This window comes from Chamaea fasciata, unplaced genomic scaffold (assembly GCF_029207755.1).
Source record: "Chamaea fasciata isolate MVZ Bird 193981 ecotype frontalis unplaced genomic scaffold, bChaFas1.0.hap1 SCAF_2, whole genome shotgun sequence".
NCBI lineage: Eukaryota > Metazoa > Chordata > Aves > Passeriformes > Sylviidae > Chamaea > Chamaea fasciata.
Genome location: NW_027094087.1, coordinates 45,383,599 through 45,399,557, shown reverse-complemented (window position 1 = coordinate 45,399,557; position 15,959 = coordinate 45,383,599). Strand labels below are relative to the sequence as shown.

Here is a 15,959-nt window from a genome sequence, read left to right as displayed (position 1 = left end):
ACAGGAGAGCAAGCACACATTTTCCAAGAAGAGAAGCAATGGGCCATGCTCAGCATGTGGGGTAGAGATTGTCTGCTGTCCTCAGAGTGAATCTGTAGTGTGGTGCAAGTAGGACATAAGGCTGAAAATACACTCAAGTAGGACTAAGCCAGAAAAGCTACACAGATAGTAACCCAAATTTGCAAGCTCAGCCCTAGAATGAATTACTCAGGCTGGTTGTAGCCAGGATCATGAAGCTAGAGTATACCCGTAAAACATGTTTTACATTCAAAAAGTGTCTGCAGTCCACATTACAGGAGGTATTAGCTTCACTTGTTGGTGCAGTAGGAAATGCAGTGGCTGGCTTGCAGCATAGCCACTGCACAGCTCTCAGACCAGATGGCTGTGGAGACAGGAATATTCCTAACAGTGCCAGCAATAGCCAGTGTTGCTTCCTGGTAAACCTCACTAGAGCAACTGCAAGGCTAATTCAGCTGTCTGCTCCCAAAGCTGTTTGTGGGAGGCCTTGCCTGACAGCAGCCAAGTGGAGGAGCCTGGCAGATAGCCCCTGTCACATCAGTTAACCTTTGCCCTCCCTGAATCCTGGTGCCAAAACTGCTGTGAGACACTGAGCACAGCAGCTGTTCCTGGAGCTTCAGTCCCTGCAGTGGATTTGTAACAGTGAGATGCAAGTGGGCTTTACACTCAGGAGGTTCCCTGCTTCATTTGGGGTACCCCGAGACAGGGGCTGGACCCCAAGAATCCATTTGTGAACATCTCAGGTGCAAATCTGAACTTGTGCTTCTGTGTGTGTGTGTTTGGCTGGTGAACAGCTTCCTTGCCTAAAGACCACAGGGGTCTTCCCAGCTCAAATGATTTTGTTCAGGGTAGGACCTGTCTCACATCCTCAGACTAAGGAGTGTTTTTTATTTCGTTTCAGGGTTACATTCGGCAGTGTCGCAAACATACAGGAATGTTCACCACAGCTCAGTTAAGCACCATTTTTGGAAATATTGAAGATATTTACAAGTTCCAAAGGAAGTTTCTGAAGGATCTTGAGAAACAGTACAACAAAGAGGAACCTCATCTAAGTGAAATAGGGTCATGTTTTCTTCAACATGTAGGTTGAAAAAATTGATTTTATTTACGAAATTAACAAAATATGATAATAAAAAGCCAAGTTACTATATTAGGAGGGGATTTTACTAAAAAGTGTTTCTTAAATACTAAAATAATTAAATACTGGCAGCATTTTAGAGTGTAAAGTAACTTGCAATTAATTAAATATTTGTTTTAGATTTCTCCTCATCTTTAGCAATCACATAATTTTGTAAACAGTTGTGAGGTTCCTTGTCAAAACTGTAGTGATCACAGATGAGCTGGATTATTTGCAGTGATCTCATATTCAGCATGCAAGAACTCCATAAAGACATTAAGGAAGGTAGGTAGTGGGGAGATAGGCTGTCAGTTCTTGATAGAGACTTGCTAAGCCTATAGCTGTCTTCCCCAAAGAAAAATACTTCTTAAAGTGGGTTTGATTATCCTGATTCAGGAAGAGACCTTTATTTCTGTGTTCTGACAAAGAAGGGTGCATAGTTTTGAGAGCTGCAAAGTAGATTTCTGCATATTTTCAAGGCTGATCAGCCTGGAAGCAATATAGAAAATGGATTACTTAATCTAATTATATATAATAGATATTACAAAAATAGCTTTTCTCCTTTATAGATAAATACTTTAGTAAAGTTGTAATTTTTTTTTTTTTTTTTAAATAGCAAGAAGGCTTTGCTATTTATTCAGAGTATTGTAACAATCATCCCAGTGCCTGCATTGAACTCTCCAAGCTGATGAAGCAGGGCAAATACCGGCACTTCTTTGAGGCCTGTCGCTTGCTTCAGCAGATGATTGACATTGCCATTGATGGTTTTCTTCTCACGCCTGTTCAGAAAATCTGCAAATATCCTCTGCAGCTTGCAGAATTGCTCAAATACACTACCCAGGAGCACAGGTGAGAGAACTAAAATAACAAATTCTATAATAGTAGTAACACCTAATTGCTCAAGTTTTCTGGGTGACACAACACTGAAGCATTTGAGATGGGGATCAAAACTGCCATGGACCGTGATAAACAGGGCATCTTGGAACCATCACAGTCAGTCACAAAAACAGTATTGAAGGTGCAGCACAGGGGACTGAGAGGATGCAAGACACAATGAGGAAAAAGTCAAAGAGGGAGAAGGAAAAGAAGATGGTGTTTAAATAGGATGCAGGGAGAAGGATTGTAAAGAAGAGGGGAAGACTCATAAAAGTTGTGGATGTAAGAAAAAGTAAAGAGTGCCTTAGAAAAAAAAAGACAACCTGAGCAAGTTTGGAGGTAATCTGTTTTAGAAACTTAGTAGTAATAAACATTACCTTAGTTTGCAGTAAAGTCCAGATATTAGATTTTCAGCTGGCATAAATAAAATTTGAGGTTGCAGATTATTAGCCTTTCTGGTATACCCCTGTGCTGATTAAATCTTTGACTAAATTCAGATTTTATCTATAAGGGTCTGTCATTTTATTTTGCATAATTGAAAGAATTGTGACTCCTGTGCTTAAAAGTCCAAATGAAGCCTGAGACTATGCTTCCTTGGCCAAAGTCAGTACTTTAACTTTGAGAAAATTCCCCCTCGGAGACCACTGGATTTTTGCCAGGGGCAAAATATGAGGTGTGTGAAGTACTGCCATTTAGATGTGAAATGCCTCTGTTCAGTTCTGTGACTACCTGGGATGTACTGCAATAGCAATTACTTACAAGGGTTTCTCCTTCACTGCTACCACTTGTAGAAAGGTTATTCTGTGAGCTATTAAACCTTCAGATAAAGTGACATCGAGGTCTTGCCACCTTCCACCCTAGTACCTGTTTTCCTTTTGTGTGGCACAGCATCCAGAGATGCCTTCAAGCACAGAGAGGTGCCCACTGTGCAGAGATTCCCACAAACATGCTGACCTACACCTACACAGAGCCTTGGGAAAGCTCCAACCAGCTGGGGGTTATGGTAGCATTTTGTTTTCATAAAAAATTGAAGTTCCAATATGCACAGCCTGCTGTGAAGGCCACAAGTTGTGTAGCAAGTGTGGAATAAATACCAAGAGAGAAGAAAGGAACTGAGATAAGGAAGGGCAAGTGTGGCAGTGTGGATATCGTGGTCACCCTGTGGGACATCTCCCTGTGATGTGAGAAGGATCCTGTTATTGTTAATCTCGCTTTCTGTATTCAGTGTGGCAGAATAGAGTTTCCACAGATATAAATGAGGAGAGGAGAGAATGTACACATTCAGAAGAGGGAAGCACATCCATCAGCAGTAGTCAATGAAAATTGGAACTGAGACAGAAGCAGATAAAAAGGACAGCAAGGCTAACCCCCTGGCAGGATTTATTTCTGGTCTGTGCTGTTTTCTGCCTCTGGCTCCCTTTTCTGCAAGAGGCATTCTAATGAAAGAGGAAAAGCAGCTGCTCTGCTGGGACTCCTTAGGCAAGAAATATGTCTCTTCCCTTCTGTCTTCTGAGACCCTCCATTTGAGGAAGGTGAAGGAGTGATGGATGCTATTCAGGGGAGAAAAAAAAGCCTGCCTGCAAGCTTGGGGAGATCCATAGGCATGTTGGGAGCTCAGGAAAGGAAGGAGGGGAGCAGACCATTGTAAGGACAGGAGGACTGGCCTGAGTTGATTGCATTAGTCCTGAAGCAGGAAGAAGGTGGCCATCATGGATGGCACTCAAACATTTGTCCCGGGGAAATGGGATGCTTTCTTCATATTGTGTCCTTTAATCCCTCTCTCTGGTGCTCCTGTTCTTGTGTTCCTCTCTCACCCTGTGCAGGGTTGCTTTTGGGTTTTTTTTCCTGTCCACGTAACATTCTCCATTTGTCTTCATTGACATGGTCACTGGGAACAAGAAGGAGAAAATACCGTTGTTAAGCAGGATTAAAAGAATGCCCTTCCCAAAAAAATGCCACTAAAATCTTGCTTTAAAACACAGTCCTTCGGTGAAATACAGCTATCACTGAAGTCAGTGGGAGTTCTGCCATTGTTTTTAGTAGAGACAGTGGACAGTGTTGCAGTTCATTATTCTATCTCCTCTGCCTCCTTCCACCAGTCTAACAATTTGCTCCTGGACAGGCCCAGCAGTACAGCAGTACTGAATTGTACAGGCTACTGGTGTGGGGTATGGAACAGCAGGAATCAGGTTTCTCTTATTTAAGTGCCTGAGTATGGGGATAAGTGCATAATGTGGGCTAGTACTGCAAGCGCTGTGGTTGCATCATTTCCATGGTTTGTGATTGCATCCTGTCCATGGTGTAAGTGATCCTTGAAATGTGCTTATATTTCCCAGTGATTATAGCAACATAAAAGCTGCATATGAGGCCATGAAGAACGTGGCGTGCCTGATCAATGAGCGAAAACGAAGACTAGAAAGCATAGACAAGATTGCACGTTGGCAAGTCTCTATCGTAGACTGGGAGGTGAGTGTCAGCCTGTGCCTTTGCTGGGCAAAGGTACTGTGTACAATACTTGATGTCCCCTGCAGGGTAGGTCGTTCTGCGTAGGTGGTTGTTTATGGTGCCTGTTTTTCAAGTGGTCATTGCTCAGTTAAAAGTCCAGTTATTTCATTTGCAATGTTTCTGTTACTGATTAACCTTGTTTGTAGTTCAGGAAGAGCAGCGTGTATTAACATGGACACTTGCCTTTGAGTTGAGATTACAAAATGGAGCTTTTAAAAATCTAGGCCTGTTGAACCTCATTTGGAATTTTGGTAGTTCTGTCAGAACGGGAACCTGTTTCACTGACTTACATGTTTCCCTCTGTTTATGCAGAAATGAAGTAGAACAGAGCCACATTGATTGAATTTACCTGTGCGATATTATTTACATTGTGTAACATTTTCAAATCTAATAATAAAAATACAAGAAAAGTGAATAAACTTAAGACTTGATTAATATAGCAAGATTGATTAGACACATAATCTTAAAATATTATTTACTTACTACATATCTCTATATATCTATGTATCTATCTTCCTAGGGACCAGATGTGCTAGCCAGAAGCTCAGAGCTGATCCACTCTGGAGAGCTGACCAAAATATCAAAACAAGGCAAAAGCCAGCAGAGGACTTTCTTCCTTTTTGACCATCAGCTTGTCTTCTGTAAGAAGGACTTGCTGAGAAGGGACATCTTGTATTACAAGGATCGTATTGACATGGATGAGATGGAAATTGTGGACACCGAAGATGGTAGAGACAAAGATTTTAACATCAATGTCAAGAATGCTTTTAAGATAATAAACAGAACAACAGAAGAGATTCATTTGTTCTGTGCAAAAAAACAGGAGGATAAAAAGAGATGGATGGAGGCATGTGAAAGTGAAAGGAGAAGAGTTCGAGAAGACAAGGAAATGGGTGAGTGGAACAATTTCTAAACAGTGGTTAAAACAAACTTGCTTTTGCAGTTCTTTGTTTTTTACAGATGTGCACTGTCTTCTTGAGCTGGTGTCCCTTTCTTACCTGACATAATGTTCAGCTGTGTAAGTGGAGCCTGTTGAGGTGTGTGTGCCCTGTCAGTGTGGGCCAAAGGTCCAGGGCAGCTAGCGTCACCCATATGATTCTGGTGCATTATGGAGCAGAATGAGAGATGAGATAGGACAAGATGTAATTCACAGTGACCAATCAATAATAAAAATCCATCTAAAATCCTAGCACTTTTGTATGAACTATTGGTCAAAAATATCTGTTTGTAAAGGACACTTTTTTACAAAGCCAAGCAGCAATAATTGTAGATTTCTACTGTCTGTGTCATGTAGTGGCACCTCCTGTGTCCAGAAAGCCCATGCAGTTGTATGGTGTCATTAACTACAGACCAATCAATAGCACCACTGGGCAGTGTACAGAGAAATGAAGCCAAACCTTGAGTGAGAAGGAAAAAAGTTAGCAAATCCTAGGAGCGGTTTTAGACCTGCAGCCTGTGGGACACTCCAAGGACAGTGTGTCTTCTTTGTCAGTGGATAGTTAGGATTGCTTTTTTGGTTTTGCATGATTTCATGCTTCCTTTAAGATCAGTGACAAAAGCTCCAGCAAAATTTCACTGGCAAAACTTACACAAAGAAAGCAGCAACACTAATTAAAAACAAGAAAACTCTTCTTAGTATTTCTAAAAAGTCATGTTAGTACATCTGTTGTATGTCAGCTGCATGAGAACTTCTCCTGTTCAATAACACTCTTGAGGCTAAGGCTTTGGACTGACGTCAGGTTAACACTGGAAGTGGAGTGAAATGGATGATACAATTCAGAAATTATTAAAACTTAAACAAGACGCCAAATCTTACGTTCCGTGTTCATGTAAAACACCTGGTCAGAATAATAGGAAGACAGGAACAGCCCTTACATTACAAATGCAACCCTTTTGATCTTAGTGGCTTTCTCTTGTTTGATACTGTTGTAAGTATGATGAAAATAAGGCCTTTTCCATATGTATTTTAGATAGTCCATAAGCAGAAGAAAACACTTAAAAGTTTGCCAATTCATTCTCATTTTAAAATCAGTTTTAACCCTTCTGCATTGCACCAACTGTTCCAATTAATCCCAGTCATCTTGAGTCTAGACTAAACAATGAAGGAGCCGCAGCTATATTTCCTTCAGACTTTCCAAACGTGACTCTTCTCCAGTGCTGAACGTCAGTGTGACATTATAGTTGGTGCTGTTGGGCACAGTGCTGATTGCTTTCATGCCTTGCTCTGTGTGGAACCTTGCGCTCACAGTGATGGGAGGTAGCTGCCTTCCCTAATTCACCTGAACAGAACTCTAAAATAGTGGATATTACAAAAGGGTGAAGGTGATCAGAGGGTAATAGGGCAGTGCTGAGGATCTGATCATAATTGTCCACACAGTCCCTCTTACAACAAAGTTACAGAACGACTCCACTCCAGTATACGATGAGAACCATAATAGAGTGACATGGAAGGATGCTGCTGAGTAAAACACAGCTCCTGCACTTCTGTGAACAGATTGAGATAAAGAAGATCAGAAGTGAACAAGTGAACACTTCCATCTCCATTCATTCTAAGAAGAAGCATTCTTGAGCTCTGCACCTCCTCCTGGGTGGTTACTTTATGGAGCATTGGGAGAGTGTGTTGAGCAAGTTAAATGCTGTCTGTCAGGAAGCTCCTGAAGCTCTGCCCTGGGCAATCACAGGTCTGTCTTGGTGTTACCATTCCTCCTAAGTGATGCTGCTGCAGAAATCTCCAAGCATGAGGAAATTGCAAAGGTGTAGCAGCTACAGCCCTAAACTATTTATTCTGCTGGGACCTCATGAAAATCAACATATGAGATTCAAAGGAGTAACCATTCAACAGTGGTGGCACTGGCAGTGAGATTTGTCATAATAACACTAACCCTTATTTTGGGGCTAGGTCACAAATTTCCATGGTTGCTGAGAACAAGAATTGCACAAAGAGGGTCCACTGTGCTTGATGCTCTTCAGGCACAGTGCAATATAGTGAAAAAACCCCAAAAAACCAAACCCAGTTAAAAGAGAAACTGTATGTTTGATAATGGCACATAGTTATTATGCAGACATGCAGTCTTTTCTGCCCATGTAACATCCAGCCTTCTGTAAAGTTGCTTTTCAAGTGTTGCAACTCACTATTCTGATATTCCTGTTTTGGGACAGGTATGATGAGCCAGAGGAAAGATAGCTGAGTTGTAGTAGCTAATGTCCATCTGGTCTTGTGAGTCACAGTGGCTTGGATGTTTTCTCCATTAACCCTAAGACTGTTTCTTTTCTAAAATTTCTTCCTTTTTTTGGCATAATTGAACATTTCCTTTAGCCAAAACCAATGGAAAAATGCCACTATTCTCAACCTCAGGTTTAAATTTGTCTTGTTGGTTTTGTAAGCTATCTTGCTGGACTATACACAAAGCCTCTAATCTGACCACTCAGAGAACAAATAATACTCTTTCAATTCAGAACTGCAAATGGCATTTTACTTCTATTTTCAAAGACAATTCAGTGTGAGTCATTGTGTCCCAAACTGTATCTAGCTTTTCTTAGCTTTTATGAATATATGAGAGAAAAGGCCACAGCCAGAAAATCCTTCTCCAAACCACTAATAGTAACCCTAAGAAAGTGGTCTGATCTCTCTTGATGAAATTTCTTTCATTTTTTAAAATCTGTTTCCTTGTTTCTATAAAGGAAAAAAAAAAACCCAACCAACCCTGCAGAATAAAATCAACTTCTGCTACCCAAAAAGCATAGATGTATTAAGTTAATAGACTGATTTATGATAACTTCTTCATAAGTTCAGGATAAAAAACAAAGGAAATTTTAAAAGTATGGAGAAGTGAGGGAAGATGCAAAATGGAGCCAAAGCAGACACTTCATTCTGGCTTTGAACCACAGCTTCTGTGCTCTTTCTTTGCCTATGTGTGAAATGAGTGCAGCCTTATGCATAGCATGAAATGAAACAGCATGTGCACCCTCTTGTCACCTTGTGCAAATGTGACATTTCCATGTATCTCCGCTGTGCTGTGCACAGGGAGAGGAAACTGGAGTGCTTCCACCTGGGCTGCAGACAGCACCAGTCTCTGGTGCCACCTTCTAGCAGATGTCTGTCACCTCTGTACTCCCCACAGCTCAGCTGTACACCTGTCACACGATAGTGAATAGCCTGGGCTTCCTGTAAGTTACACGAGTACGTGAGCAGGTGCAAGAGAAACCCGAGTGAGGGATCCAGCCCCAGAATGATGCAGCCAAAACCACATCACAGCCTGCTTCAGCGTCTGCCAGATTTTGTGATACTCTGCTCTGAGTAAAGGGAACAATACTCAAATTTGTACTACTGCAATAGCACTGACTCCAGTTTGTTACCCGGGTTAGCTCAGAGTGAGTGAAAAACAAAAGGATTCTGCATTTGTGATCTATTACTTGATGACTTGTAGATTTCAGAAATGTTAATTTACACTCCTTTTTTTTTTTTTTTTTTTTAAAAAAATCTCTTGTTATCTGGAATTATCTATCATTATCCCTGTGGAAAACCCTCTTAAATATATGACAATATAAAACATACTTCTAAAAACCGCAGGTGTATTGCTGCTGAGATGTACTAAAAATTGTTTAAGATGTTTACTTATTTGTTTTAATTTAATGTAATCTAGTATTAGAAACAGTAATTCTGTACTAGTGCCCTAATTTACACTTTGACATAGGTATGGAAATCTCAGAAAACCAGAAGAAACAAGCCATGCAGAATGCCCGTAAGTCAAGGCAAGGAAAAATTAAAGGTGGGTGTTCAGAATTGCATTACCTTCTTACTGTGTTCCATTGATCTTTTCATTAGGAAATAGCATAGTCTGGCTGTGGCTGAGTTCCTCAGTCTTAAAAAAACATCTTTTATGGTTTACATGGAGCCAAATAATTGCCATTAGCCTGTATTTTAATATTAAATACCAGTCTCTCAGCATCCTGAGCTTTGTCAAACAGACAAGTCAGTATTCTGTATATTAGAGAAGAAACTCAAGAGATAAGGCAAGCTGTTTATTTTTAAGCTTGTGAGGAATTGGATGCACAGGTTAAATTAGAAATAAGTGTTAGAATTCCTTTCTTTGCTTTTACTCAAAGAGCTTGTTCCTCCTTACCAATTCTGTGCCTTCTTTAAAATGTTCTAAAGTTCTTTTTGCAAGCCACATTGTTATATTATTTACAATAACAGTCAAAATGGCTTCTGGCATCCCTCTAGAAGGAAGGATGGACCAGAAGCTTGTTTATTGGGAGATGGCTTTTTTATTAATTTCCTCTCTCAGGAAATAATCACAACAGAAACAAACCACAACAGATTCTGTCCTTTTCCATCTTAAAGTCAAACTTGGGTAAATTTCTATTGTGCTGAGAGAAAAGTGGAACAAGATTTAAGTCTGAGTTTAGGAGTGAAGGAGTTGATGTTGAGTTGTCTTCTATTCCCTGGGATTAATATTCTTAAAGTATTTTCTCTTTATCGATCAATAGATACCCCTAGAACCTGTCTGGATTTTCAGGGGAGTGGCTCAAGTTTGTAAGTTTGTGATTAGGAGATTCTGTTCAGGATGCACAGAGCTCAAAGTCTTAAGAGCATTAACCCAGACAAATACATTTCAAAAGGAAGAAGCAACATTCTTGTTGGTAGCAGTATTTTACCCAGCCTTACTCGGAGAGTGGATTGAAGTACTAGTAGCTGCTGTTTGAAGTCATTACTTGGAAATACCAAAATTTATTTGTGCAAACAATGTAGTCCAGCTGTGTGAAACAGCTGCTTGTTTTTGGTAATTCTTTAATATTTTTTTAGTGGTACTGTTGTCTTCTTAAGGCAAATGAATGCAGCAATTAAATGTCAAATGTCAGAAAAAGTGACCCATAGTAGTTCTGACGTTCAACATCATGGCAAAATTCATCATGTCCCCTGGCTGTGTGCTTAAATTTCCCTGGCTGACTCAGGTGCTTTCTCTAACTGTTCTTCTGCAGGTGTGAGCTATAATGGATGTCCTGTGCCTCCTCCACACCAAACTCTGCATCCCCTTCACCAGCGACACATCACCGTGCCTACCAGCGTCCCGCAGCAGCAGGTCTTTGCCCTGGCAGAACCCAAGAGGAAGCCATCCCTCTTCTGGCATACCTTCAACAAACTCACTCCCTTTAAAAAGTGAGGGGCCAAGGACCGGGAAGGGCATCAGCACAGAGGGAGGGAGACTCACTCCAGAGGAGGATCTTGGAGACACAGTCAAGCTTACTTGAGCTCAGCAAGTCTCCCATTTTGGAGGCAGAACCTTGGGTTCTCTTGAGCCAGGAATGCAGCCTTTGTCTTGGACAAGAAAGAATTTTGTCAGGGCTGCTCTGAAGTCTATGTTGCCAAGTGTCAGCATTGCTTATGAAGAGCAGTCTCTCTTCCGACAAGGACAACTTGCTGTTACTCAGAAACAGCAGTATTTGATCTCTTTCTTAGTTGTGTTGAAGTAGTGATGGAATCATGCAGGTCATTGTAACATTTCATTTTTTGTAACCTTATGTTGATGGCCAAATTTTGGATAGGGAGGAATTTTTCCGTAGGGGTGCATCAGCAAGGAGTCTTAGGAGAATTTTCTCCTTCCTTCTGGAGCACTGAGCACAGATTAAAATCAGGTGGACATACCCCATGTGATTAACCAGCTATTGCAGAATTTAGTGGACCCTAATCCTTCCTGTCTTTTTTCTATTACATTGCCAAATGGCAGGAGAACATCCCGCAAGGCCTTACCATATTCCAGATTGGAACAGGGAAATTTTATTCTGTCCTATAGAAACATGAACAGAGTGTGAAATGGACTGTAAAGACATGTGCATTTATTGCACACAAGTGGGAACAAGAGCAGCCCAGACCATCTCAGATTGATTTGTTTCAGTCGGGGCAATATATTGCATGCATGTCTGCTCTTCAGTGTAGAGCTTTTATATTGCTTTTTCATGCATTTCTTCACCTGGGAGACTCTTCTTTGTATTTCCAATATTCTTACTTCTCTGTGTAAAAAATACATTTTTATTTTCTCACGGTGATAATGTGAATGTACAAAATCAGAGTTGAGACAGTACGTGGTGACTGCTGGCTATGTTACATAGGTCTCATGCTTTTTATTCATAAAGTTGGACTTTGAAAATGAATAAATAGTAATGTAAATGTATTGAAACGGTCTGGATCCATGCTTCTTGTACACAGTCAGTTGACAACGGGTTTTGACCAATAACTTCTTCAAAAGGAAAGAGAAATCCTTACTGGAAGGGACAAAGAAATCGTGTGGACCAGAGATGGATTTTTGTCTTGGTGTCATCAGTCCCCCTTGGAAGGGGAAAAACCTGACTTGATTCAAGGTTAGCTCTGGCCAGCATGTGCAATCCATGATTTTGCATTGCTTCAATTCATCTATGGTATGAAGTTGATCTGGGAGAATACCTTTTAAAAAGCCACCAGGAAGAAAGAGGATCCTGATATTTGTAGTACTGATAATTTCTGCTTGCTTGCTCTCATCAAGGATGACTGGACTGCTGGGAGTATGGAAGGAAACAGACTCAATATATTTCAGAGCTGATTTGCTATGAATGTCTTTACAATACTTTCTCCTATGCTGCTGATTAGGGGCATTACCTGATGATTAGGATAGATCCAAGAGTATTCTTTGACAATGGGCACAATCAGCTTTGTCATGGATCTGTAATATATGAAAAACAAACAAGGGGCTAAACGCCAGGCATTTTAACAACAATGTAAAAAAGCCTTATTTTAAAGATGTATTTGTTCCCACTACTATTGTTATCTCCATATTTTTATTTATCATCAGTGTTGTAAAGCGGACTAGTAAATAGGTTTTGTGATTTCATAACTTTGTGGCCACTTCTGCAAAGCCCAGGTTTGTGGTTTTGATTTTAAATTACATCTTTTGACAGCAGTACATTTCAAATGCCTTGTGTATATAGCTCAGCAATAAGGCAAAGTTTGGTATGCTCAGCCAAATTGTGCTCTGCATAGTGAACTTCATTGCTTGTGCTTTCCCATAGCAGTGGGAGGTGCCCTAAAATAGTTAAGAACTGGAAATGCACACTGACATTTGTAACGATCCAGCTGAAAGAAAATACACGGGGAAGTCAGTGGAAGAAGCTGCTTGTATATTTCTCTTGATATTTAAGCCAGCCACTGCTGCTCAGATTTTTAAAATAGATAATTCTAAAAATTTAAACACAACGAGCAGACTTCCAAATGCAGGCATGGATGCATGCCCTTCCCCTCAAATGAGTAAGCCTTTAGTGTTTCTTACATACCCATTTTCGTGGGTACTTCACACGTTCAGGCCTGTAAACCAACAAGATGCATGTACGATGCGAGCAAAGATGATGCTTTTCATAATCACGTTTGGAAAGACTTGTTCTAAATGCAAAAAAAGGCTGAAGTTGGATTGCAGTGCTCACCCAGAAACTTTGCCAGCTGGACCTGAAGACATTATGAGATCCACACTTACATATGTGTCTTTGCTGAAACCTGCTTCATTCCAGCACTTGGTTCTGTGGAGTGCTGGAAGAAAAAGGTTTGGGGATCTTTCTTCTGACATGTCAGTGCCCATGAAGGTTCTTCCCATGTATTAGTGCTGGTGCCTTAGCCCTAAAAATGAACAGAAATGCTTGCATATGGTTTTGGATACAGCAGGTATTTTCTCAAGAAGTGAATTTCAAAGAGCATAAAAGAAAATATTTCATGGTGCAGATTACTCAGGACAGTTTTACATATAGTACCCTTCATACAGACATGGTTGTTTAGTAATACTCTCTGTCTTTCTTTGCAATATGAACTTGCAACAGATTTAAGATTGAATACAGTAAGACAGGCCAAATTTATACTATGCCATAGTCTTTTAAACAAATTCTAGTGAAGTGGAAACACAATTATATTATTCAACAATTAAGACAAGTATTTACTTGGGAGTTAGCCTCACTTCAGCATCTGTGGGACGGAGTTGTAACTAAAATGTAGAAGTTTGATCTTGCCCCGATTCTCCTTCTGGTGACAAAACTTATATATGTATCATCAGAAAGCTGTGATAGCAACATCTGTTCTTTTCCACTTGCATACTTTAAGTTACTATAAAAAATTCTAGGGCAACTACTAAGAATATTTGTGCCTCATTTTGACAAAGCCCAGCCAGAGCCTTCCTGATGGCCTGCTGAGCAGATAACCTCAGACTTTTTGCATGAAATGCAGTAAAATATAATTGTCCTCAAATGTGTTCCCACTGAGTTTGGAAAATGCCAAACCATAATTGCATCCAACTCAGAGCATTTGATGTATAAAATAATAAGATTGTTTTACAAGTGGCTCTTGCCATGCTAAATTTCACATTGAATTTTAGTGGTCAGTGTAAGAACTGAGTTCAAAGACAGACTTCTCAAATGTTCCACATTTTAGTTGTCTTTTGGAAATAATTATATCACAGTTTTGGAGCCAAAGGTCTTTAGCCATAACTAACCCAGTACCTTTTTCTGACTGCCTTTCTGCTTTTTTTTTTCTTTTTTTTCTGTATGTGTGGCATTTGTATGTAGGAGATGCCTTCTGAACGATCTCTAATTTAAAACTCTTTGTTGTAAATACTAGGGATAACTTGCATATATATTTTATTTTGGTAAGTGTTTTGTAACATTGTACCTTCCATACATTGCTTTGTGCATCTTACCCTGTGTGTGTGCTGTTACACATGCTGTAAATGAAGTGTTCTGGCTGCAGAGCAGAGGAATTGGCTGTTGACAGCTGAAGTACAATGTATAGGACTGCAGTAGCTTTATGCGCATTTGTTCTGGAGTAACTGCATTGCAAGGTTTATTTACTCTTCGAACGTTGTTTGTCAAATGAATCTATTTTCTGGAAATAAGTACAAACTTACATTCCTATTATTTTTCTCTTATTGTACATGTTTGAATTAAATAATATACAAAGCCGAAGTTCCTCATCTGTGTCTTATAAAACTTTATTGTGCAGTTTTAAAATTGTTGTGGTTTATTTTATTGTCTACAAAACTTCCTTTGTGGTGCAAAAACATATCAACAATGACACAAATGACACAAAAATGTGTCATTTTTCTTCTGTTATTTTAAAGAAAAAATTCACACCATCCTCTCTTGGTTTCCCGGTAACAGCTTCAGTACTTCCCAGTACAAGTTCATTTTAACAATGCCTGGGTCTGGTATTGAAGTCTTCATTGTTCAGGCAAAGCCCTTTACTCGTTGCTGTCTCAGCCCATGATTACTGCGCTTTACCTTGTCCTGGCAGAGGGTTCATACAGTACCCCTTGGCATATATGCAGGTGCAGCTTCTGTGCTAATAAAGCTCCTGCTAGCAGAGGATGGTGACTTAAGAACTGCAGTGCAGGTAAGGAGGATTAAATTGTATTTTCTTTGGAACGAAAGCAAAGCCATTTAAAGGGGTTCACCCAAAAGGCATGTTCTGTACATATATGTGAACAGGCTTACCTTCCTGCTTGACAGCAATGGTTAACACAACTGCAGATTCAACTTCTCTGGTTCAGGGAAGTTTTTTGTATCTCATTATTCTGACAGGGCAGAGGGCCATGTCTGAAAGGTGTGCCTGTGTCCTTCCTGCTCCAGGCTGTGTCAAAATTGTGTTTTGCTGAGACACACCAGCTTTAACAAAATACCATACTTCTCTGAAATCTTTTCATCAGAAATGTTTCGACGAGGTCAAATCCTAGCACAATAGTTGGTTTGCTAATTCTTTACCTCTTCTTCCAACATCCAGGCTCTTATCTCCCTTGGTTCGTCTCAAAGATGAGAGTTTCTGCCTCCCAAGGCTGCTGCTGCTGCCGTGGGATGTGTGCTGAGTGCTCCAACATTAAAGTGAAAGGCACAGTTTGAGCACTTAGTGAGATAGATTGGATGACACAAAAACATACCCTAAGGAAACACTGGAGTAGGATGTAGCAGTCTATAGGCTTTCTAAGGACCCTGTGGTTCATCTGGCCAGGATGAGCTCATTTGTGCATTTTATTTCATGCTTGAGAAGTCAGGCTAAATCCTATAGATCATTCTGTACTATCACCTTTTAAGTTCCTTGAGAGCTGATCTATCAGATGGAGCTTTTAGTTTGCATAGAAATAGCACTGCTGGTCTTAGAATTTTTTTTGTTGTTGTTTGTTTAGGCTTTTTCCAAAGGCTGCATAATGACGTGTGCTTGGTAACAAAGACAACAACTCAGGCCTTTTCATGTTCCAGAATCAAAGGAGAAATGAAAAACTCAGTAGTGAAAAACAGCACACCATGTAGCTTGTAAGGAAAGCATACAAATACTCCTTACACAAATAAATGTGTCTCTAAATGCCTTACAAAATCTAGTTTATCTAGAGGATATGTAATTGTGACAGTATGACAAAACTGTATAAACTGTCAGCACAACACT

General features: G+C 40.1%; 1 protein-coding gene across 2 annotated transcripts in view; it reads left to right on the top strand.

Annotated features, from left to right (window-relative positions):
- Positions 1–14,488, top strand: part of SPATA13 (spermatogenesis associated 13) — a 69,561-nt gene extending 55,073 nt beyond the window's left edge. For both annotated transcript variants that reach the window (XM_066175884.1, XM_066175885.1), the window contains 6 exons: positions 920–1,099; positions 1,752–1,984; positions 4,348–4,477; positions 5,037–5,409; positions 9,211–9,285; positions 10,499–14,488. In XM_066175884.1, coding sequence (XP_066031981.1) covers positions 920–1,099; positions 1,752–1,984; positions 4,348–4,477; positions 5,037–5,409; positions 9,211–9,285; positions 10,499–10,680 — 1,173 coding nt within the window. In that variant the 3' untranslated portion in view covers positions 10,681–14,488. The remainder of the gene's footprint in view (positions 1–919; positions 1,100–1,751; positions 1,985–4,347; positions 4,478–5,036; positions 5,410–9,210; positions 9,286–10,498) is intronic.
- The last annotated feature ends 1,471 nt before the right edge of the window (positions 14,489–15,959 follow it).